The sequence below is a fragment of the Eublepharis macularius genome, chromosome 15 (assembly GCF_028583425.1).
Source record: "Eublepharis macularius isolate TG4126 chromosome 15, MPM_Emac_v1.0, whole genome shotgun sequence".
NCBI lineage: Eukaryota > Metazoa > Chordata > Lepidosauria > Squamata > Eublepharidae > Eublepharis > Eublepharis macularius.
The window spans coordinates 37377224-37393579 of NC_072804.1; the positions used below are offsets into that span (position 1 = coordinate 37377224).

General features: G+C 45.7%; 1 protein-coding gene across 1 annotated transcript; it reads right to left on the reverse strand.

Moving 5' to 3' along the window:
* Positions 1 to 461: 461 nt before the first annotated feature.
* On the reverse strand, positions 462 to 10651 carry SYNC (syncoilin, intermediate filament protein). The gene is made up of 4 exons (XM_054999373.1): positions 10437 to 10651; positions 6569 to 7532; positions 1430 to 1554; positions 462 to 932 (listed from the first exon to the last, which is right to left on the reverse strand). The coding sequence occupies exons 2-4, from the start codon at positions 7523 to 7525 to the stop codon at positions 872 to 874; spliced, it is 1143 nt and encodes a 380-aa protein (XP_054855348.1). The 5' UTR covers positions 7526 to 7532; positions 10437 to 10651; the 3' UTR covers positions 462 to 871.
* Positions 10652 to 16356: the final 5705 nt, after the last annotated feature.

Below are 16356 nucleotides of genomic sequence, written 5' to 3' on the forward strand. Positions count from 1 at the left end.
TTGTTACTTTACAGAATCTTGAAGGCATTCAGTGCCCTTAGTGGAGCCAGGCTTCTTGGGTTTTCTTCCTTCTTTGTTGTGGGGAAAAGGGAAACTTTTGGGTGGGTTGAGCTTTTAAATGCTGTGTTCTGTCCCTGTGAGTATTTGGGTTGGCTGCAAGTTTGGTGTCAGATAACAGTAATGCCACAGTCTTAAAAATGGTGGGGAAATGTGAAGCCACTGTCTTAGCAATATCTGAAGTACTAGGAAGCTGTTGGACTTTGCAGGTCCTCTGCCTCATGCCTGTAGAGTTGCAAGGAAGGGAGGGCTTTCTGTTGAGTTTCAGAGTCATGTTCTTTCAGCTCCTACCATGGCTGGGAGTTACAGCAGGGGGAGACATAACTGCTTCAGCTCAGGCAGCAGACTGCTAGTGATGGTGCCTTCAGATTTTGGGCCAGCACAGCCATGGTAAATAGATTTTAGTCACGCTGAACTTGTTCTTTTGTATTTAAAAAAAAATTAAGGTTTTACTTCTACTTCCTTTCAATAACATGTCAACGTTATAGGCAGATGCCTTGAAGAGCTAAATTACTCATTCTCAAATAGCTTTTTATACAGAACACCAGTATCAGTTTGTATACTTACTGGAACATTGATTTTGTATCAATTTCAGCTTCAAAATGTGTGTAATGCATATCAATAGGCAATCAGTCCAGTGCAAGTACAAAACCAGAAGTTCATTCAAAACTCCTTTCATGATAGTCGAGGATGCAAACCATCATTTAGAAGTCTTGTCTGTTGTTGGTATTAGAATTCAGGTCTGCTTCTGTCATTCTCACTAATGAGACAGCATTTTTAAGTATGTTTATAAAAAAGTCCATGGTTTCAAATTTCAGTCTTTGTCCTGGTTTGCTTCTGACTTGAAGAGCTGTCCATATATTTCTAAGCAGTCTCTGTAAGGATTGAAACTGGGTCATCAGTTGCTCCAGGACATAACAATTCATGAGCACAACTTAGATTTTAATAGCTCTCTGTTAGGAGAAAAGTTGCCTGAAGACAACTCGGATGACTTCTCTACAGATAGGAGCTAAAAGTGTTGTAAGGCTGTACTGCAAATACTTCATCAGATCCTGTGGATCCTCCACTAATAGTGGCGCTGGGTCAGTAGAAAGCTCCCTGCACCAGAGGAGAGCACTGTTAGTGGAATCAATCTTCAGGAGCCAACCTATGAGGTTGTTGTGGTGGAAAAAAGAAAGGTAGCTGCTTAACTAAAAAGGTTGTTATTGTTTAACCATCTAAAGGCTGAACTGTTCTAGCCAGTATACAAATGTAGAGCAGAACAGTTATAGTCATGAAAAATGCATATGCGTGGGGATTCTGGACACCTGCACTAATTAATCTACCTTGAGTTTATAAAATCAAAAGATGGGAAATATTTTAATAAACCTACTTGTAAATAGATAGCTCCTGATGTAAGCTGGCCTTCAGCTCCTCCAATTCTTTATTCTTGCGCTCCTGAAGTTGGGCTCCATTCTTCAACTCTCTCAGCCTTTCTTCCATCTCTTCCACCTGCTCCTGCAGACAGGGAAAAGCAGCAGTAATGAGAGCTTCAAAACAGCTGAGGAAGGTAATAGGCCTCTGCTTCCTGGTTTTGTGATCAAGGCCAATGTGGCTACATTATTTTAACTGCTGTTTGGGAAGTTGCATTTTCTTGTCAAAATGGACATTTCCATTTGTGTGTGTGTGGGGGGGGGGAGTAGTTCCTGTGCTCCTTGACTAATACACTGCACCAAGGGAGCTATGTGCCTATGCAGTACTTTATTTGTGTTATTTTATTCGTGATCTATTCATATTTCTTTATTTGTTTTAATTTATTTTGCTTCTGCTGGCTGTGAGAATGGAGAAGTCACATGGACTGTTGAGGTTTCAGTCCCCAGACCAAAGGAACTCCTTAACAGTTCTCTGGAGCTTTTAAAGATTTTGCCTACCACTTTAAGCCCGTATGTCAAAGCCCTAGGAACACTAGCACTGGGGGGAAAGGGGTGGAACAGGAACAGCCCTAAGTCCGCCAGCAGCATAGCTACAAAGCCAAGGGAAGGGCCCTGCTATGTCTGCAGGAGCATTGGAGGAACGACAGCTATTTCTAGCTCCTCCTTGGAGGTGAAAATAAGGGTCTGCTTGGGAGAAAAGACCTAGTCAGGAGAAGGCACAGTGGGGGGAGGGGGGAGAACTGGGAGTGTATAAAAGGAGGATAAAAGGCCTCAGCTACAGGAGGTGACTGGGGCCACCTGGACTCAGGTGTCTCACAGACTAGAAAGGCGACATTCCTGGCCAAGGATGCATCAAGTAACACCCCAGAGCTGGGCAGTCTAGCTGCCTTATGGCTTAACCCTGCAAGGAAGGGTGCAGTGGTCTGAGGCAGGAGCTACAAGGACTTGGTGAGATAGTAGACCTAGATTCGGTGGAAACAAGTGGATATGATGAGTGAATTGGCAGGATTACCTACAGGGTGACTGCTAACTTCTGGCACTGGCTATTGTAAATAAGCTAAACCATTAAAGTATAACCTCTGTATTTCTGGCTCTGTATTTCTTGGGTGTTAACTTGTCTTTGAGAACACTAGCTGGAGAGGGCACATCCCCAGAGGGATGTGTGGCCCCTGGCCCTGGGGCCATTTACACCATCTTTATTTGTGCTAGGAAAAAATGAGAATCTGAAATGGTGAATTCTGTATCTGCATGGGATATAATAGATGCTGCCTACATATAACTTTTGGTTTTGTTAAAGTGATTCGGTGCTTATTTCCCAGATCTTGGGTCTTTCTCTTACTATACTTCCTATATTCTCTGCTGTTTTAGAGTTGGAGATTGTAAATGAATGTGTTTTAGTAGCATAAGCATGGAATACTTTTCTGAAGAGAATCCAAAACCTCGGCCACCAATTTTTAGTTGAACTAGACAGGGCATGACACAGGAGTAGCTCTGTAGAGGGTTCTTGATATCCTTGATATGCTGAAGCAGTGTGGCTGGGATCTTGAAAGCCACAGCAATGCTACTTGTTTTTGCTTGCTAAAATAGGCAGATTATAAAAGAGATCTTTGTGGTTGATAACCAGCACAGGTAAAGGGTGTTTAAAAAAAAAATCTGCACTGTATGTTCTCTGTGAGTATCGGTTTCTCCATTTTTGGTATGTAGTTTTCAGCTTTTAAAGCTTTTTCTATTATTAAGATGGGAGCTTAGGAACCTGTTTTTCAAAAAAAAATCCGATGGGCTTGGTTGTGGTTGGCTGCAGTGGATGAATGCCAGTATCATTTGTGGCAGGTTTGCAATAGTAAACCAAAGTCTCCTCAGAGCAAGTTTGTTGGAAGTCAGTTACTTTGGACCTTGGAGCCTCAGATATGTTTCTTGAGTTTTTTCTAAGCATCTTTGCTTATTAAACAACCTAGAATGGCTTGAAAACTTGCATTTTAAAACTTTAATTAGCTGCATCCAGAATAATAAACTAGTTGGGGCAACAAACTGACATTAGTCTACAAATCCTAGTTAGATGTCAACCCTTTTTTATTTGCTTCTTGCCTCTTTGTAACCACTCAGCAGGAAGGACACTGATGGATGACTTTGTCCTGCAGATCCAAAAATAGATTTTTCTGCAAACTCCAGGGAAACCCCAGGTTTGCAAAAAAAATTCTTCAAAATGTTAAAAAAAAGGGGGGGTTAAGAGCCAAGATGGGACTAGTAACATCTGTGCTTGCACATACTGTGCCGAAAAGAACTACAGAGTGCCTTACTGGTCTGGCTTGCATAAGAATACCTTTGCTACCAGACCAGCAAAAACACACAAAAAGAGGTGAAGGTGTGGTGAAAGTGTGAGGAGAGTTCAGATGCAAGGAAGATGGACAGATCAAGGAGGGAAGGAAAAGCACCTTAGAGAGGTGAGGAGTAGAAGGAGAAAAATAGGAAGGAAGCTCAGTGGAAGCCACCAAGGGTGCGGAAAGGAAAAGCAGGAGCTAGAGCAAAATACAGGGGAAAGGGTAGGAAAAGCGGGAGCTGGTCAGGAGGGGTGGACTCAATACAAGGACAGCACTGGAATGCGATTCTTTTTACTCCCCTGGTGGTAGTCAAACCAATTGCAAGGGATGATGGTACTCAACAAAGTGGCTTGTGTATTTGGACATCACAGCAAGTCAGAACTGCAAATTCTGGTTAACAAGCCTACAAATCCCTATTTGGTGCCAACTACAACCCCAGGTTGTTGGGCCCATCTTCATCTAAACATTCAACCCCGGCCAACTGTAATGAAGTTTTCAATTCTGATATTTCTGTGGCTGATACATGATGTCTAATTTGCAAAAAGTCTCTGCAGAAGCCTGATAGAGTTGTCAATATTACAGCCTGGGATTGGGAGTAGAAGGAAAAGCATGATCGCTTCTATGTTTTAATACTTCAAATATTGTAGGACCTGGGCCTGGCTGGTCTTGAAAATATGCTGCAGCAGAAGACTGGCTCAAATTAAGCCCTGCTGACACCCATATTATCTCAGTCTCGGAGCTGGTGGGAGGAGGGAAGGGGGGTTCTATTTGGCTGAATGCCTGATAGGCCTCTCCTTCGCAGAGGACCTTTGCCTGCCTGCCTGAGCACAAAAATAAGCATCTATTTGTGTAGTTCCAGGGAGCTCTCTAATCACAGGGCTTAAAGTAAAGCTCAGGGAAGAGGAAAACAGAACAGCTGGGGGGAAACAGTCCTCTCTGTTTTCCCCCCTGCAATGTGAGAAGGGGATGGAAAATGCAAGAGCCTCCTCAGGGATTTGACTTGAAGAAGAAATTAAAGGGAGATGCCAGTGGGTGCCTTCTCATAGTCCCTGCAGCATCCGTTTCCCTCCTGCACACTTGTGAAAACCTGCTGAATGTCCAGCAGTGTGAGAGAGGAGAGGGTTTCCTAGAACCCAGCTCCTGAATCTTCCTTACCTGGGAAGAAGAAGAAAGAGAAGAGCTGGTGGAAAGACAACGAACACCCTGAAATGGGTTTTGTGCCTATCAGCTCACACTGCTTCTCTTCTTGTAAAAACTAGTGGAGAAGCAAACCATTTTAAAGTTTGACGTTTTCTACTAGCCTCTATAAATAAAAAAATACCAGATGTTTTTGGGCTGTTCCTAACCGGTATGGTGTTGAGCCAGCTACTTTAGTGGATTTTCTGCACTATCTATTACTTGTTTTTATGCTGATTTCTAAATTGTTATAGTGTTGAATGTTGTAAGTCGCCGTGAGACCCTTGGGTGAGCAGTAACTACCAAAAAAATCTAATAAATAAAATACAAATAACCTCTGTGAAAGGAGGTGTGATGCATGCCATGGATGGTGGTGGCAGCTGCAAAGACTGGTGATTTGCATGGGAGTTGAGATTGTTGCACCATGTGTGGTAAGCAGTAGATGCTAGCTAGGCCAGCTTCTTGCTCAGTCCTGGGATTCTGGGCCATTCACAAGAGGTTTTGATTTTATTAGAACAGCACTTGCTTTTCAAAATGGTATCCTAACATAGAAGCATTCGCTGGTCAGGTCAAAAAGATATCTGATTCAATATCTGGTCCCTCTGGAAACACACAAGAGGGGTCACTGGTGTGTCTCTATGGTGTTGCGAAAGAGGCTGCCGCTGAACACAGAAGTTGCCAGTGTTAGGATCCTGCTATCATTGTTTATAAGATACCTATTTTGCTTGCTATTAAAAATACATACTTAATACTTCTTTTCTTAATGCAATGTAGTGCCTTTGGGTTCTGTGTCGCCAACTGGCTCCCACAGGCAGCCAAAAAAAAACATTTCTCCTGGGCTTAATGTGTCCCACTCCTGTCCTGTGTGTCACAAAGCGCACCCCGACACTGTGTGCTTAACTGGACACCTTATTAAAAAAAGCTACAAGTGCATAGTTTGCATACTGGAGCTCAGTAGCCTTGTGGATTTTGTCATGCTAAATAAGAAGGTATAGCTAGAGTACATGAGTTGAAGCGCCCTCTAATTAAGACCCTGAACTCATACATGGAAGCTCTATTGTCGTGTCAGTGTCATGTATAAATTGGGCCCTATTCCCACTGAATTAAATCAGGCTTACATCCAATCAAGTGTGCATAAGATGGCAACCTTAGGCTTACTTGAGCCCATTGGGCTCAGTGGGACAAATACATTTTGAACAGGAGTACAAATTTTGTCAAAGGCTAGCCAATTTGAACAAAGATTCAAGACTGTGAGAGAACATTTTCCATGTTGATTTCTGATTCAGAAATCAAGAACAGGTAATACATGGTACATCTCTTGCTAGACTGTATAATTTAGGATTTCAAGTGAGGGAGTGTTCCCTCCCACTTGCACACACACTTAATCTCCTATCAGTAAAAAAGGGTTCTACTCTAGCTTGCCTTTGCAATGTTTTTTTTTTAAAAAAAATACTGGAAGAGTTTTTTTAAATATGGGCAGCAAGTAAAGAGAGATCCGTGGTTGGCTGGGTCAAAGCCTACTCCGTAAATCAGAGATTCTGAATTCTGTGCAGCATTTTTATCATAGATGTTATAGCAACCTGCAGGTAAGCCTACAAATCATACCCTGTACTGAAGGACTTCTTCATCACGTTTTTGCTTAATTAGCAGAATCTGTTCCTCCAGGTTTCTGTTCTGCAGCCGTAGCTTGCTGACTTCTCCCTGCAGTGGTCGCAGACTTTCTTTCAGTCTGTGGATCTCACCCTGTGTCTTTTGCAAAGCCTTACTGCTGGCTTCTCTGCGTTCCAAGAGACGCATCAGCTTGGGCTCATACTGTTCTTCTAGGCTCTGGCGACTCTCTGACACAAAGCTCTCAAACTCCATGGAAAGCCGCCTGCTCTCCCGGAGATAGCAGCTGTCCCTTCGGCGCCTGGGGACCTTCAGTTGCTGGCTGAACTGTTCCTTCTCTTTCTCACAAGTCTCTCTCAGCTGGGACAGTTCCTCCGAGAGCTGGCTGACCCTGTTTTCCAGTTCTTTTCGGTAGACAGCAAACTGGGCCACATCATGTCTCCTGGTTTCCAGCTGATACTGGCATGCCACACATTCCCGCGTCACCCTGAACAACTTCCGTTTTACTTGCCGAATCTCATCCCTCAGGCTGTCCCTTTCGAGCTCTACCTTGGCATGCAACCTGTATGCTTCGAGGATTTCTTCGTGGGCTTGCTTGATTTCCTCCAGGGCCGGTTCCCGCAGTAGTACAAGTTCCTGGATAAGATGGTCCCTCTCCCTCTCCAGCTCTTCAACAGCTTCAATGCACTCCTGAAAACGTTCACCAAGTTCCTCGATGCTCATAGCTTGTGGCTGTGCAACATACAGCTCCTGCCCTGCTGTGGCTGCCTGCAGCTCTTCTGGGCTACCGATGATCCCCGTATCTTGTGAGATTGATACGTCAATGGGATCTATGTGCAGAGTCTCAGGAACAATAGCCCCATCAAGCTCTAAAGGTATGATTGCATCCCCAGCAGCCAGTGCTGAGGAGTTTTCTACAATGTCCAGTTCTAGAAAGGGCTCGGAATCTGCCATTGCTTCCCTGAAGAAAAAAAAGGGGGGGGGAGATGCAAATCAAAGCTACAGCATCCTGGGAGACAGCTCCCCCCATGGACCGGAACTACATGGTACTGTAATAGAACCTTGGGCTTAAAAGGGCACTTATTCTAAACAATCCTCTCATAGCCTAATATTTATCGCTTATCACCACTCTAGCTTTTCTAAGCAGTTAGGAACATCTTGATTTCATTTCTTAAAAGCTGAAATAGCTGCTTCATTGCAGTAAAACTAAAAAGTGTGGTGGTAGTTAGGAAACCAGAGCTACCAGGCATCTCAAGTAATCACAAAAGCTACTTCTAAGATATTGAGCCACACAGTTCAAGGGATTAAGGTTCATTTAAAAAAGGGGGCAGTGGCATGGAAGGTAATAGGTGGTGGACTTCCCTTGTGCTCAATCAGTTATGCAGAACGTGGTAGCAAGGGGAAAATTTCTCTGTTAAAGTTCCAAATGAATCTTGGTGCTGCCCATGTGGGGGTCCTGCCCTTTCATAAGGAAAATCTGTCAAGGAGAAAAGGGGAGGGCAAACTGGAACCATACGTTATCTTAACATTGAAAATGCTTGGGAAAAGCCAATCTGGGTGGGATAAGGTATGAATGATGTCATTTGAAAGGAGGGGGGTGTTTCTCCTTAGCAACAGGACTAATACTTCAAATAGGTCCTGTATGAAAGGTACAGAGAGGCAGAATCCACAGAACGCTTCCTGGAAAGGACCAGGCATGATATAACAGGCACCTTTAGCAGTTAGGTGCATAGACAGAAAATTCCACCCCAGCTTGCATTACCAGATCTTAGAAACAGACTTTGGACCTTGGGAAAATGTGCAAGATGGTCAGACCTTAGAAGTCAGGCCAATGTGGCTGTGTTCTTTCCAGACATACCACAGAATGCTTGCAGAAAAATAATAGTATTTGAGGCACCAGGTATGAAAAGCTTCCACTTTGGAAAATTCAGACACTGCCAGTGGAAAATAGGAAAACATATGCAAGTGTAATCGTTGTCCTTAATTCCTACATATCCATGACTCCTCCACACGTCTCTCTTGTGTCTGTTGGGAATTGGATCTTTTTCCAAGGTGGGTATCTTGCTGAAAATGTGCCCTCTAAATTTTGTATCTGTTGACTGTAATGAGTACTTAACATTTATATTGAGTTTCATGTACATTATTGTGCAATCATTACAACAGCCTTGAAGGTAGGTCACTGTTATGATTCACACTATTATTGCAGTTAGGGATCTGAGAGTTAAAGAATGTAGTTTGCATAAAGTCACGTAGCAAGCACTGAAGAAATGAATACTGTGGTTCAATGTGACACCTCTGCTGTGGCTGAAAGCCAAATATCCTCAGTGAGATTGGACGTAGCCCACCTGCTTTGAAACAGGAATCTTTATTTAAATAAAAGCCCTAAATTGAACTTATGCACTGCCCCCCCCCAATTCCTGCACTGAAGGGCCCACAATTCAGTATTGAGTATGGAACGGACAAGACATTTTGATGCCAGAGACAGAAATCAAAATCTCCAACTTTGTGTCAGCTCCCTGGAAGTAAAACTATTATAAAAACTGAATGACATTTTTATGCTTTTCGATAGCAGCCAATCTACTGTTGCGGTTGGCCTTATATTTAAAGGTCAGGGCTGCAGATGGGCTTTAACTCCTACGTGAGGTACTGGCTACTGGAAATGTGTAATGACGGAACAGTTGAGGGTGGAAGAGGTAACCTGGAGGAAGCAGTCAACTGCCCTAGCTCAAGTGAGTGAGTATCAGAGGGCAATGTCATAATGCCATGCCAATTGGAAAAAGCAACTTGACAGTATCTTGCTATGCTTTGTGTGGGCAGATGTGAATTTGTCATTGATTATTGAAAACAAAGCATGATTTAAAAAAAAATTGACATAGCTTGCATTGTGTGGAACACTGCCCAAATGAAGATGTGTGCATGCTACACAAGATGGCTGAGGATGGAGCGAAATATGGCAGTGGGCAAAAAAGGGCTGTGGTTTCCGAAGGAATTGCCTGGAGCCACCCTTGTGAGCTGCAGCTGTTTGCAGAGGGGAAGGTCTGGTGCCCTTACAATTCTTGAATCGCACCATGTGCTATTTGAAGGGGGGTAGGCTTCTGTTGGGGGTGGAGAGTGACTAGGAAACTTGAAAAGATTTACTGTTTGGGGTTAGAATCGACTGCAGTGGAGGGGGGGGGAGTTTGAAACCACACCCAGCTGATCAGCAACCATGGCTGGATCTCCTTTTACTACTGGTAATCCTTGGATACAGAATCACGCCCCTTTCCTATCACTGCTCGTAGAGAAAAAAGTGCGAGCGCTAGAAACAGAGGTGAGGTGGTGTATTTGGAGAAAATGTTAAGGGTGGCCGAGATGCATGGATTTCACCCCTCCCCGTCTTGGGCACTATCTATGGAGAAATGGCCCTGCGCACGCCTCCCTGCAAAGCATGGCTCGTTTCAATGGAGCCTGGCAAGAGAACTCTGGGTCTGTATTCCTGTTAATGGCGGGGGGAGGGTTGGCCTTTGTGCTTCAAGCTATCCAGTTGCCTTGCCTAAGCGAGAGCCAGAGATGATGACCAGCGATAATTCGTCCCTATTCCCAAATATGGCACTCCCCCCACACCGCTAACAGGTGGGGCGCTTGTGCCTGCTATTCCGGAAGGTAGGTAAAGACTTGCCCGAAGCGCGCATTCGCCGACGCCGGGGGTCCGAAGTGGGGACGCGCCACCGCCTACCCGCGGCTTTTTTGCACGCCCCAGTACGCGGTTCGGAGCAGCAGCACATCGCTCCCCCTGAAGGCGGCGCTTCGCCTCCCCCCAGCCAGCCAGCCAGTCAGTCCCGGGCTGCCCACCCCGTGCCGCCGCGTCCCGTGCCGCTAGCCTTACCTTCCCAGGGCCGGGCCGGGCTTTTAGCGCGGAATGGGCTGCTGCTTTCTTGCTTGCTATTAATACGCCCGGTGCGAAACCGGAGCCCCTCTGGTCCCTTGCCTCGGCCTCGGGGGACCAGCTGCACTGCCGGTGGAAGGGGTGACACCGGATCCCTCCCTCGGGGAAGGAGGAAGGAGGCGGGGGGAGAGGCAGGGCGGCCGGGCTGGCCCTCCCTCCTCCGCCTCCTCTCCCAGCTCGTAGCAGCAGCTGCTTCGCCGAGCTGCCCGCCTTTGCCCTCTTCTGGGATGTGTGGCCGTGGGGACGCTCACACCCACCTGTCGACGGCGGTAGCATGCCAACTCTTGCAGAATGGGCACTGCCAGCCTTTCCTGGGGCGCCTCAGGAAAAGGACAACCCATCTTTGGCCCCGAACGCCCGGGACTGGCGGCGTGCCCACGTGGCTGCCAACAGGCATTGCAGACAGAGAGAGCCGTTTGCAGGGCCCTCGGAAAGCAACCTGCTTTCTGGTTCCTTGCCCCAAGGAGCTTCCAGGCTAACCCGGTGGGATGGGGAGCTGCAAACCCAGCAACCACCACGATGGACAGAAGAGAAAAATGGCTTTTCCCTCCCAGATGGACTTTTGTACTTTCCTTTAATAGTGGCCCAACATCTAGCTATCTGAGACAGAGCCACTCATGCGGTGGGGAGGAACAAATATCATGAGGACTGTGTGAAAGAAGGATCTGAAGGGAGATGTTTGGAGAAGGGTGTTTTATTCTTGTCATAACAAACACAATCCTTCTAAAGGGGATTAGCATTGCCTGGCTCCCCTGAGCCCCCTAAGCTCTTACTGGCTCTCTTCAGTTCCCGTGTGAGTTGAGCAGGCTACACATGCCTCTCATTGCGCCAGCGGCAACCAGCCAGCCCTGCTTAGTCTGAGCATCAGCTTTCTCCTCCTCCCTGAACCAACCATTAGCCCAAGGATAAGGTTACGCCTGTGGCGTTGCTCTCTTCACAGCTTTGGATCCTGGGGTTGAAGTGCAAGATGCATGGTGGGAAATGTGCAGGCACATCTAACTTGCATGGAGCACAGTTTTAAAAGTAGTAAAGATTGTGCTTTTAAAAAAAAAATACAACCCACGTGTTTCTTCCCTCTATTTGTGGAAAGGCGTTTGACTCAATAGCGTAGGAATGTTGTTAACTTGAATGATGTTGTGTGTGTATAAATACCCACCTAAATCTGTTAAAAGTGCCAGCAGAACTATAAGTGCGGGGCAGCTGGGCCAGGCAGAACAAAGCCTTGTATGGCATGAAAAGAAAGAGAAAAGTAGCAACTTATACCCTGCCAGACTCACACACCTCTTTCTGGTTTATCCTAGAAACATTTGGAGGGTGGGGACGGAGAGAAATCGGAACTCTTGCTGGCTCTTCTCCGAAGCCATGTGTTAGTCCTGAGGGTCTGAACTCATCCTCCTGCTTTCTGTTTGTGGACATAACCAGGCAACAGGCAAAGGAAGGGGCAGAGCATATGAAGGTGCTCACGGCCATGACCAGTTTCCAAGTACAATGCAGTTTGTTGTGGCAAATCCAGGACAGAGGGGGGTGTTTTGGACCCCAAAGATGTGAAGCTTGTTGAAGGGCAGGAAAACCACTAAGGGCAGAGAAACAGGAGCTAAGACTAAGCATATCTTGTTTGGTTCCTGTCCTGTTCACGAATTTAGAACTGGGGGCCAGTTATTCAACACACTGTTCATCTGTTTGCAAACCCATTCATGGCAGTTTGGCAGAATGCTTCAATGTAATAGCTCAGCATAGCATAATTGGCTTTGTGTGTATGTGCGTTTTCATACAGCTCTGTAGATTTAAACTTTCCCCTTGTTTTGCTGCTGCACCAATGGGTGAGAAATTGTTTAAATAGTTAACTCAGTTGCAAATCACATAGATCAGTCTTAAACTCAGTGTTTTTAAAAAAGTCATACTGTTCAATGTTTGTCAAAGTAGACCTTAGCGACATTAATGGATGCTGATCTGTTTGGATTGGCAGCAGTTTCACACAATGCAAGCATCCAGGTAGTTTGATGCAATCTGAACAGGGCAGGTGAAGGGCTCACATCTGATAATCATGGACAAAATGTGGTGACATCTGCAGCATCTCTTAGCCTACCCACCCATCTGACCCACCCATCACTGGAATTTCTTCCATGTAATTTCCATTGAATTTAATTTTCTAAGGGTTCTCCCCCCCCCCCCCGCCATGTTAAAGTGTGGAAGGAATGACTTTTGGATTTTCCACCTTAGGCACTGAAATGGCATGAGTTGGCTTGTGTAGAAGCCTCTCTGTGGTCAGGTAGACTTGCGGACATCAGACTAGTTGATGTTCTATAAAAGGGCTGTACCTGGAGCTGCGCATACTTTGCTTGGTCACTTGCTGATATTTGCACAAAAAAAGAGACACATCCCTCCCTGCCCCCTGTATCCTCCTTTGGTTCCTGGCACTTGTCATGTAAGCACTTCAAGAGGAGGGAGTGTTTGGACAAGATGATTTCCCTTAGCACATTAGAGGAATTCAGGGTGGTACTGAGTTGCCATTTTTCATACTTGCCTCCCTCACAGGGTTGCTTTGATGATAAAGTAGGATAGCCTCCTGCTGTGTCTCCTTTTGGATGTGTGTCACACTTTTATTATAGGAATTATTTTTTAAAAGGGAAATTTACATCTTTATGCTTATACCATGCAATTCATTTAAATTTCATTCTTCTTAATTTTGCCAGCTAATTTCTTTTCTCACAAGTTGACTGCTGATTGATCCTGGGCCTGGGCACTTCACAATCTCATAACAGAGTTACCTTTTTCTGGCAGGAGAGAGAGAGGAGAGAGAGAGAGAGAGAGAGAGAGAGAGTCGATCTAAAAGTGAACTCATATGAATTCATTTCTCATTGAAGAAAAACATACAGAATTTAGGTAGAAGGACACGTGTGTGCCTGGGACGTGCCGAAAGATGGATAAGCCTGGAATGAGTTAGCCCTGGTACAAATGCAGCCAAAGACCCCTGGGGAGACCCTCTCAGTCTGATCCATACCATAGTTGAGCCGCAGGCTGGAAGAGCAGATTCATGGAGTTTAGCTGAACTGTGGATTCTGTTGCATTGTTTTTTTGCAAGGGTCATCTCAGTTCGAAACATGCTCGGGTCACCAACCAATGAGGAAGAAAAAAAAGTCCTTGCCCTTTATTTGCTTTTAGGCCTGAGGCTAGAACAGCAATGGGGCATTTAGTCTTTATCAGGGCTTTTTTTCAGGGGGAATGGAGTTCCGGAACCGCTTGAAAATGGTGACATGGCTGGTGGCCCCGCCCCCTGATCTCCAGGCAGAGGGGAGTTTAGATTGCCCTCCGCACCACACGGTGCAGAGGGCAATCTCAACTCCCCTCTGTTTGGAGATCAGGGGGCGGGGCCACCAGCCATGTCACCATTTTCTCTGAGGGCAATCCACTGAGTTCCACCACCTCTTTTCCCAGAAAAAAAGCTCTGGTCTTTATTCCATCTGGGAATAGATATATACCACAGCTGAATGGAGAGATTTAGGCTAGACTTCACTTTTATCCCCGTCCCAAACCACTAAGTTGTGTCAGGCCCACCCAAAACAACAGAGGTCATGCCCAGGCCCCAAGAGCTCCGTCCCTGAGGCCAGTCCAGCTGCCAGAAGTTTGACTTCAGAGCACTAGGACTTGCCCACTTTTCACTCTGCCTTTCCAGTTCTTCTCCTCACTCCAGCCCCTATCCTACACGGCTTTGGTCCATGCAGGATCTAAGATTCCGGTTTCACCATTTTGGGTGGTCAAAAGGAGTCACCTCCTCCCTTTTTCACCAGCAGAAAAGCTGTTTGGATCCAGCCCCATGTGTAGAATAACACAGAATTTGTGTCTGAGAAAACAAAACAAATGGTGGGCTAGAACATGCTATCTGTACTTTGCTCCTGTAAACAGCACTTGCTTGGGAATCAGTATCACTGCTGATTCACAGAAGAGCAAAATAAAATTTCTGAGTATAGCAAAGGGACAAAATGTTCTAGCTTCCAAAAAATTAGTTGCTATGCCCTGATTGTTCTCCTTTCCCCTTCTCTTGCGGTTTGTTTCATTTGAATGGAACCTACTGAGTTGCTAAAAATAGTTCAAAACAGAGAGGAAAACACCCTCTGCTTCGATCCAGCCCCCTCCTCTTTCCCTGTCTAACTTTATTTCTTTCCTTCCCTTTATAGGTTGTCCTTTTCACAAGTCTTCCTGTTCTCCTCTGTAAACCATATCCTTAAAATAATAATATTCCGTTGTTAAAGCTAACTGCTGAGTTAAACACACTCGGAACTCCTGAAATCTGTCCTGAGCTCTACAAAAGTTAAACTTGGACACTATTTTCAATGGACGGGGCTGTGGCCCAGTGGTAGGGCATCTGCTTGGCATGCAGAAGCTCCCAAGTTCTGGTATCTCCTGGTGGAAGGTGATGCCAATGACCTCTACTTGAAACCCTAAAGAGCTGCTGCCAGCCTGAGTAGATAATACTGACTTTGATAGACCAAGTGTCTGAATCAGTACAAAGCAGCTCCATGTGTTTTTGCTCAATGTGCTTAAGAGGAGCCTCGGTCTGTGATAGTTTCCGTGACAGTCTGTGACTGTATGAAAATTCATGCTGAGGCTGGAGGCAACATCCTGCTGCATTGACAAGATGGTGCTTGGCACCTTTGCATCTCTTGCCTTGGAGTTTCACAGGGAACTCCTTTATCTAAATGCCTGGTTATTCAGACAGCAAGCCACTGGGATAAATAAGTGTCACTGCACCCATTTCCACATCTGCCTCTTCCTCTCATTCAAGGTTGCTTGTTGACCTTCTCCTTCCCTCGTGATGTTCTTTCATCTCCTCACAGCCTCTTCAGGAGCATATCCAATCTCACCCTCACTTTCCACCTCCCTCCTGGGTCACGGCACGAAACTGATCCGTGATTTGGGTGGATCCCTGTCAGCCACCAAGTCCCACCAGGAGTTTGCGTATAAATTCAGCTCTGGCGGCCACACAAGATGTTCTAATAATTTGAAGAGGTACATTTTCCACAAACATCAAGGAATGTTGTTACAAATCCTCTCTCTTTTGTTCTGTTTTTTTCACCCTCCCTGCCCCATTCCAGTTGCCAAAGAATTGTAAGCGTACCTGCATCTACACTACAGACATCTGTTGGTTTAATACCAGTTTAGCAGTCATGGCTCTGCTCTCCCCCAGAAGAAGAGTCCTGTGGCACCTAAGAGACTAATATATTTATTGTTGCAGATACAGAAACTTTCATGGGTTTGAGCCTCTCTTGATTTTTCTGTGCATAAATCTCACACCATAGATTAATATAGCTACTGGAATGCTAAGTTTCCTCAAGGAATCCTGGGAATTGTAGTTTGCTGACCATTTTGAGAATGCTGAAAGAGGGCCCCAGCGTTGCCACTTTGAGTTGGGAAATTCCCGGGGATTGGGGGGGGGGCGTGGAGCCTGGGGAAGGACCTCATCAAGATTAGGGTTGCCAGCTCCAAGTTGGGAAATTCCTGGAGATCTGGAGAGTGAAACCTGGAGAAAGTGGGGTTTGGGGAGGGAAAGGGCCTTGGCATGGCATAATTCCATAGAGTTCATGCCCCAAAGTAGCCATTTTTTCCAGGAGAACTGATCTTGGTGGCCTGGAGACCAGTTGTAATTCCAGGAGATCTCCAGCCACTACCTGGAGGCTAGCAACCCTAATTAAGATATATAATGCCATAAAGGCCACCCTATAGGGCAGCCATTTCCTCCAAGGAAACTGATCTCTGTGATCTGGCTTGCCAACTTCCAGGTGGTAGCTCCAGGTGGTTGGCAATCTTTTGGAATTACAACTGATCTCTAGACCATAGAGATCAGTCCCCCTGGAGAAAATGG

Excerpts from the sequence above, each read along its gene's own strand:
- SYNC (XM_054999373.1), bottom strand. The coding sequence starts at position 7,525 with ATGGCAGATTCCGAGCCCTTTCTAGAACTGGACATTGTAGAAAACTCC. Across the intron at positions 1,555-6,568 it reads AAGAAGTCCTTCAGTACAGG|GAGCAGGTGGAAGAGATGGA; the intron begins GTATGATTTGTA and ends CCCTGTCTGCAG. Across the intron at positions 933-1,429 it reads CAGGAGCTATCTATTTACAA|AGACTGCTTAGAAATATATG; the intron begins GTAGGTTTATTA and ends CAATCCTTACAG.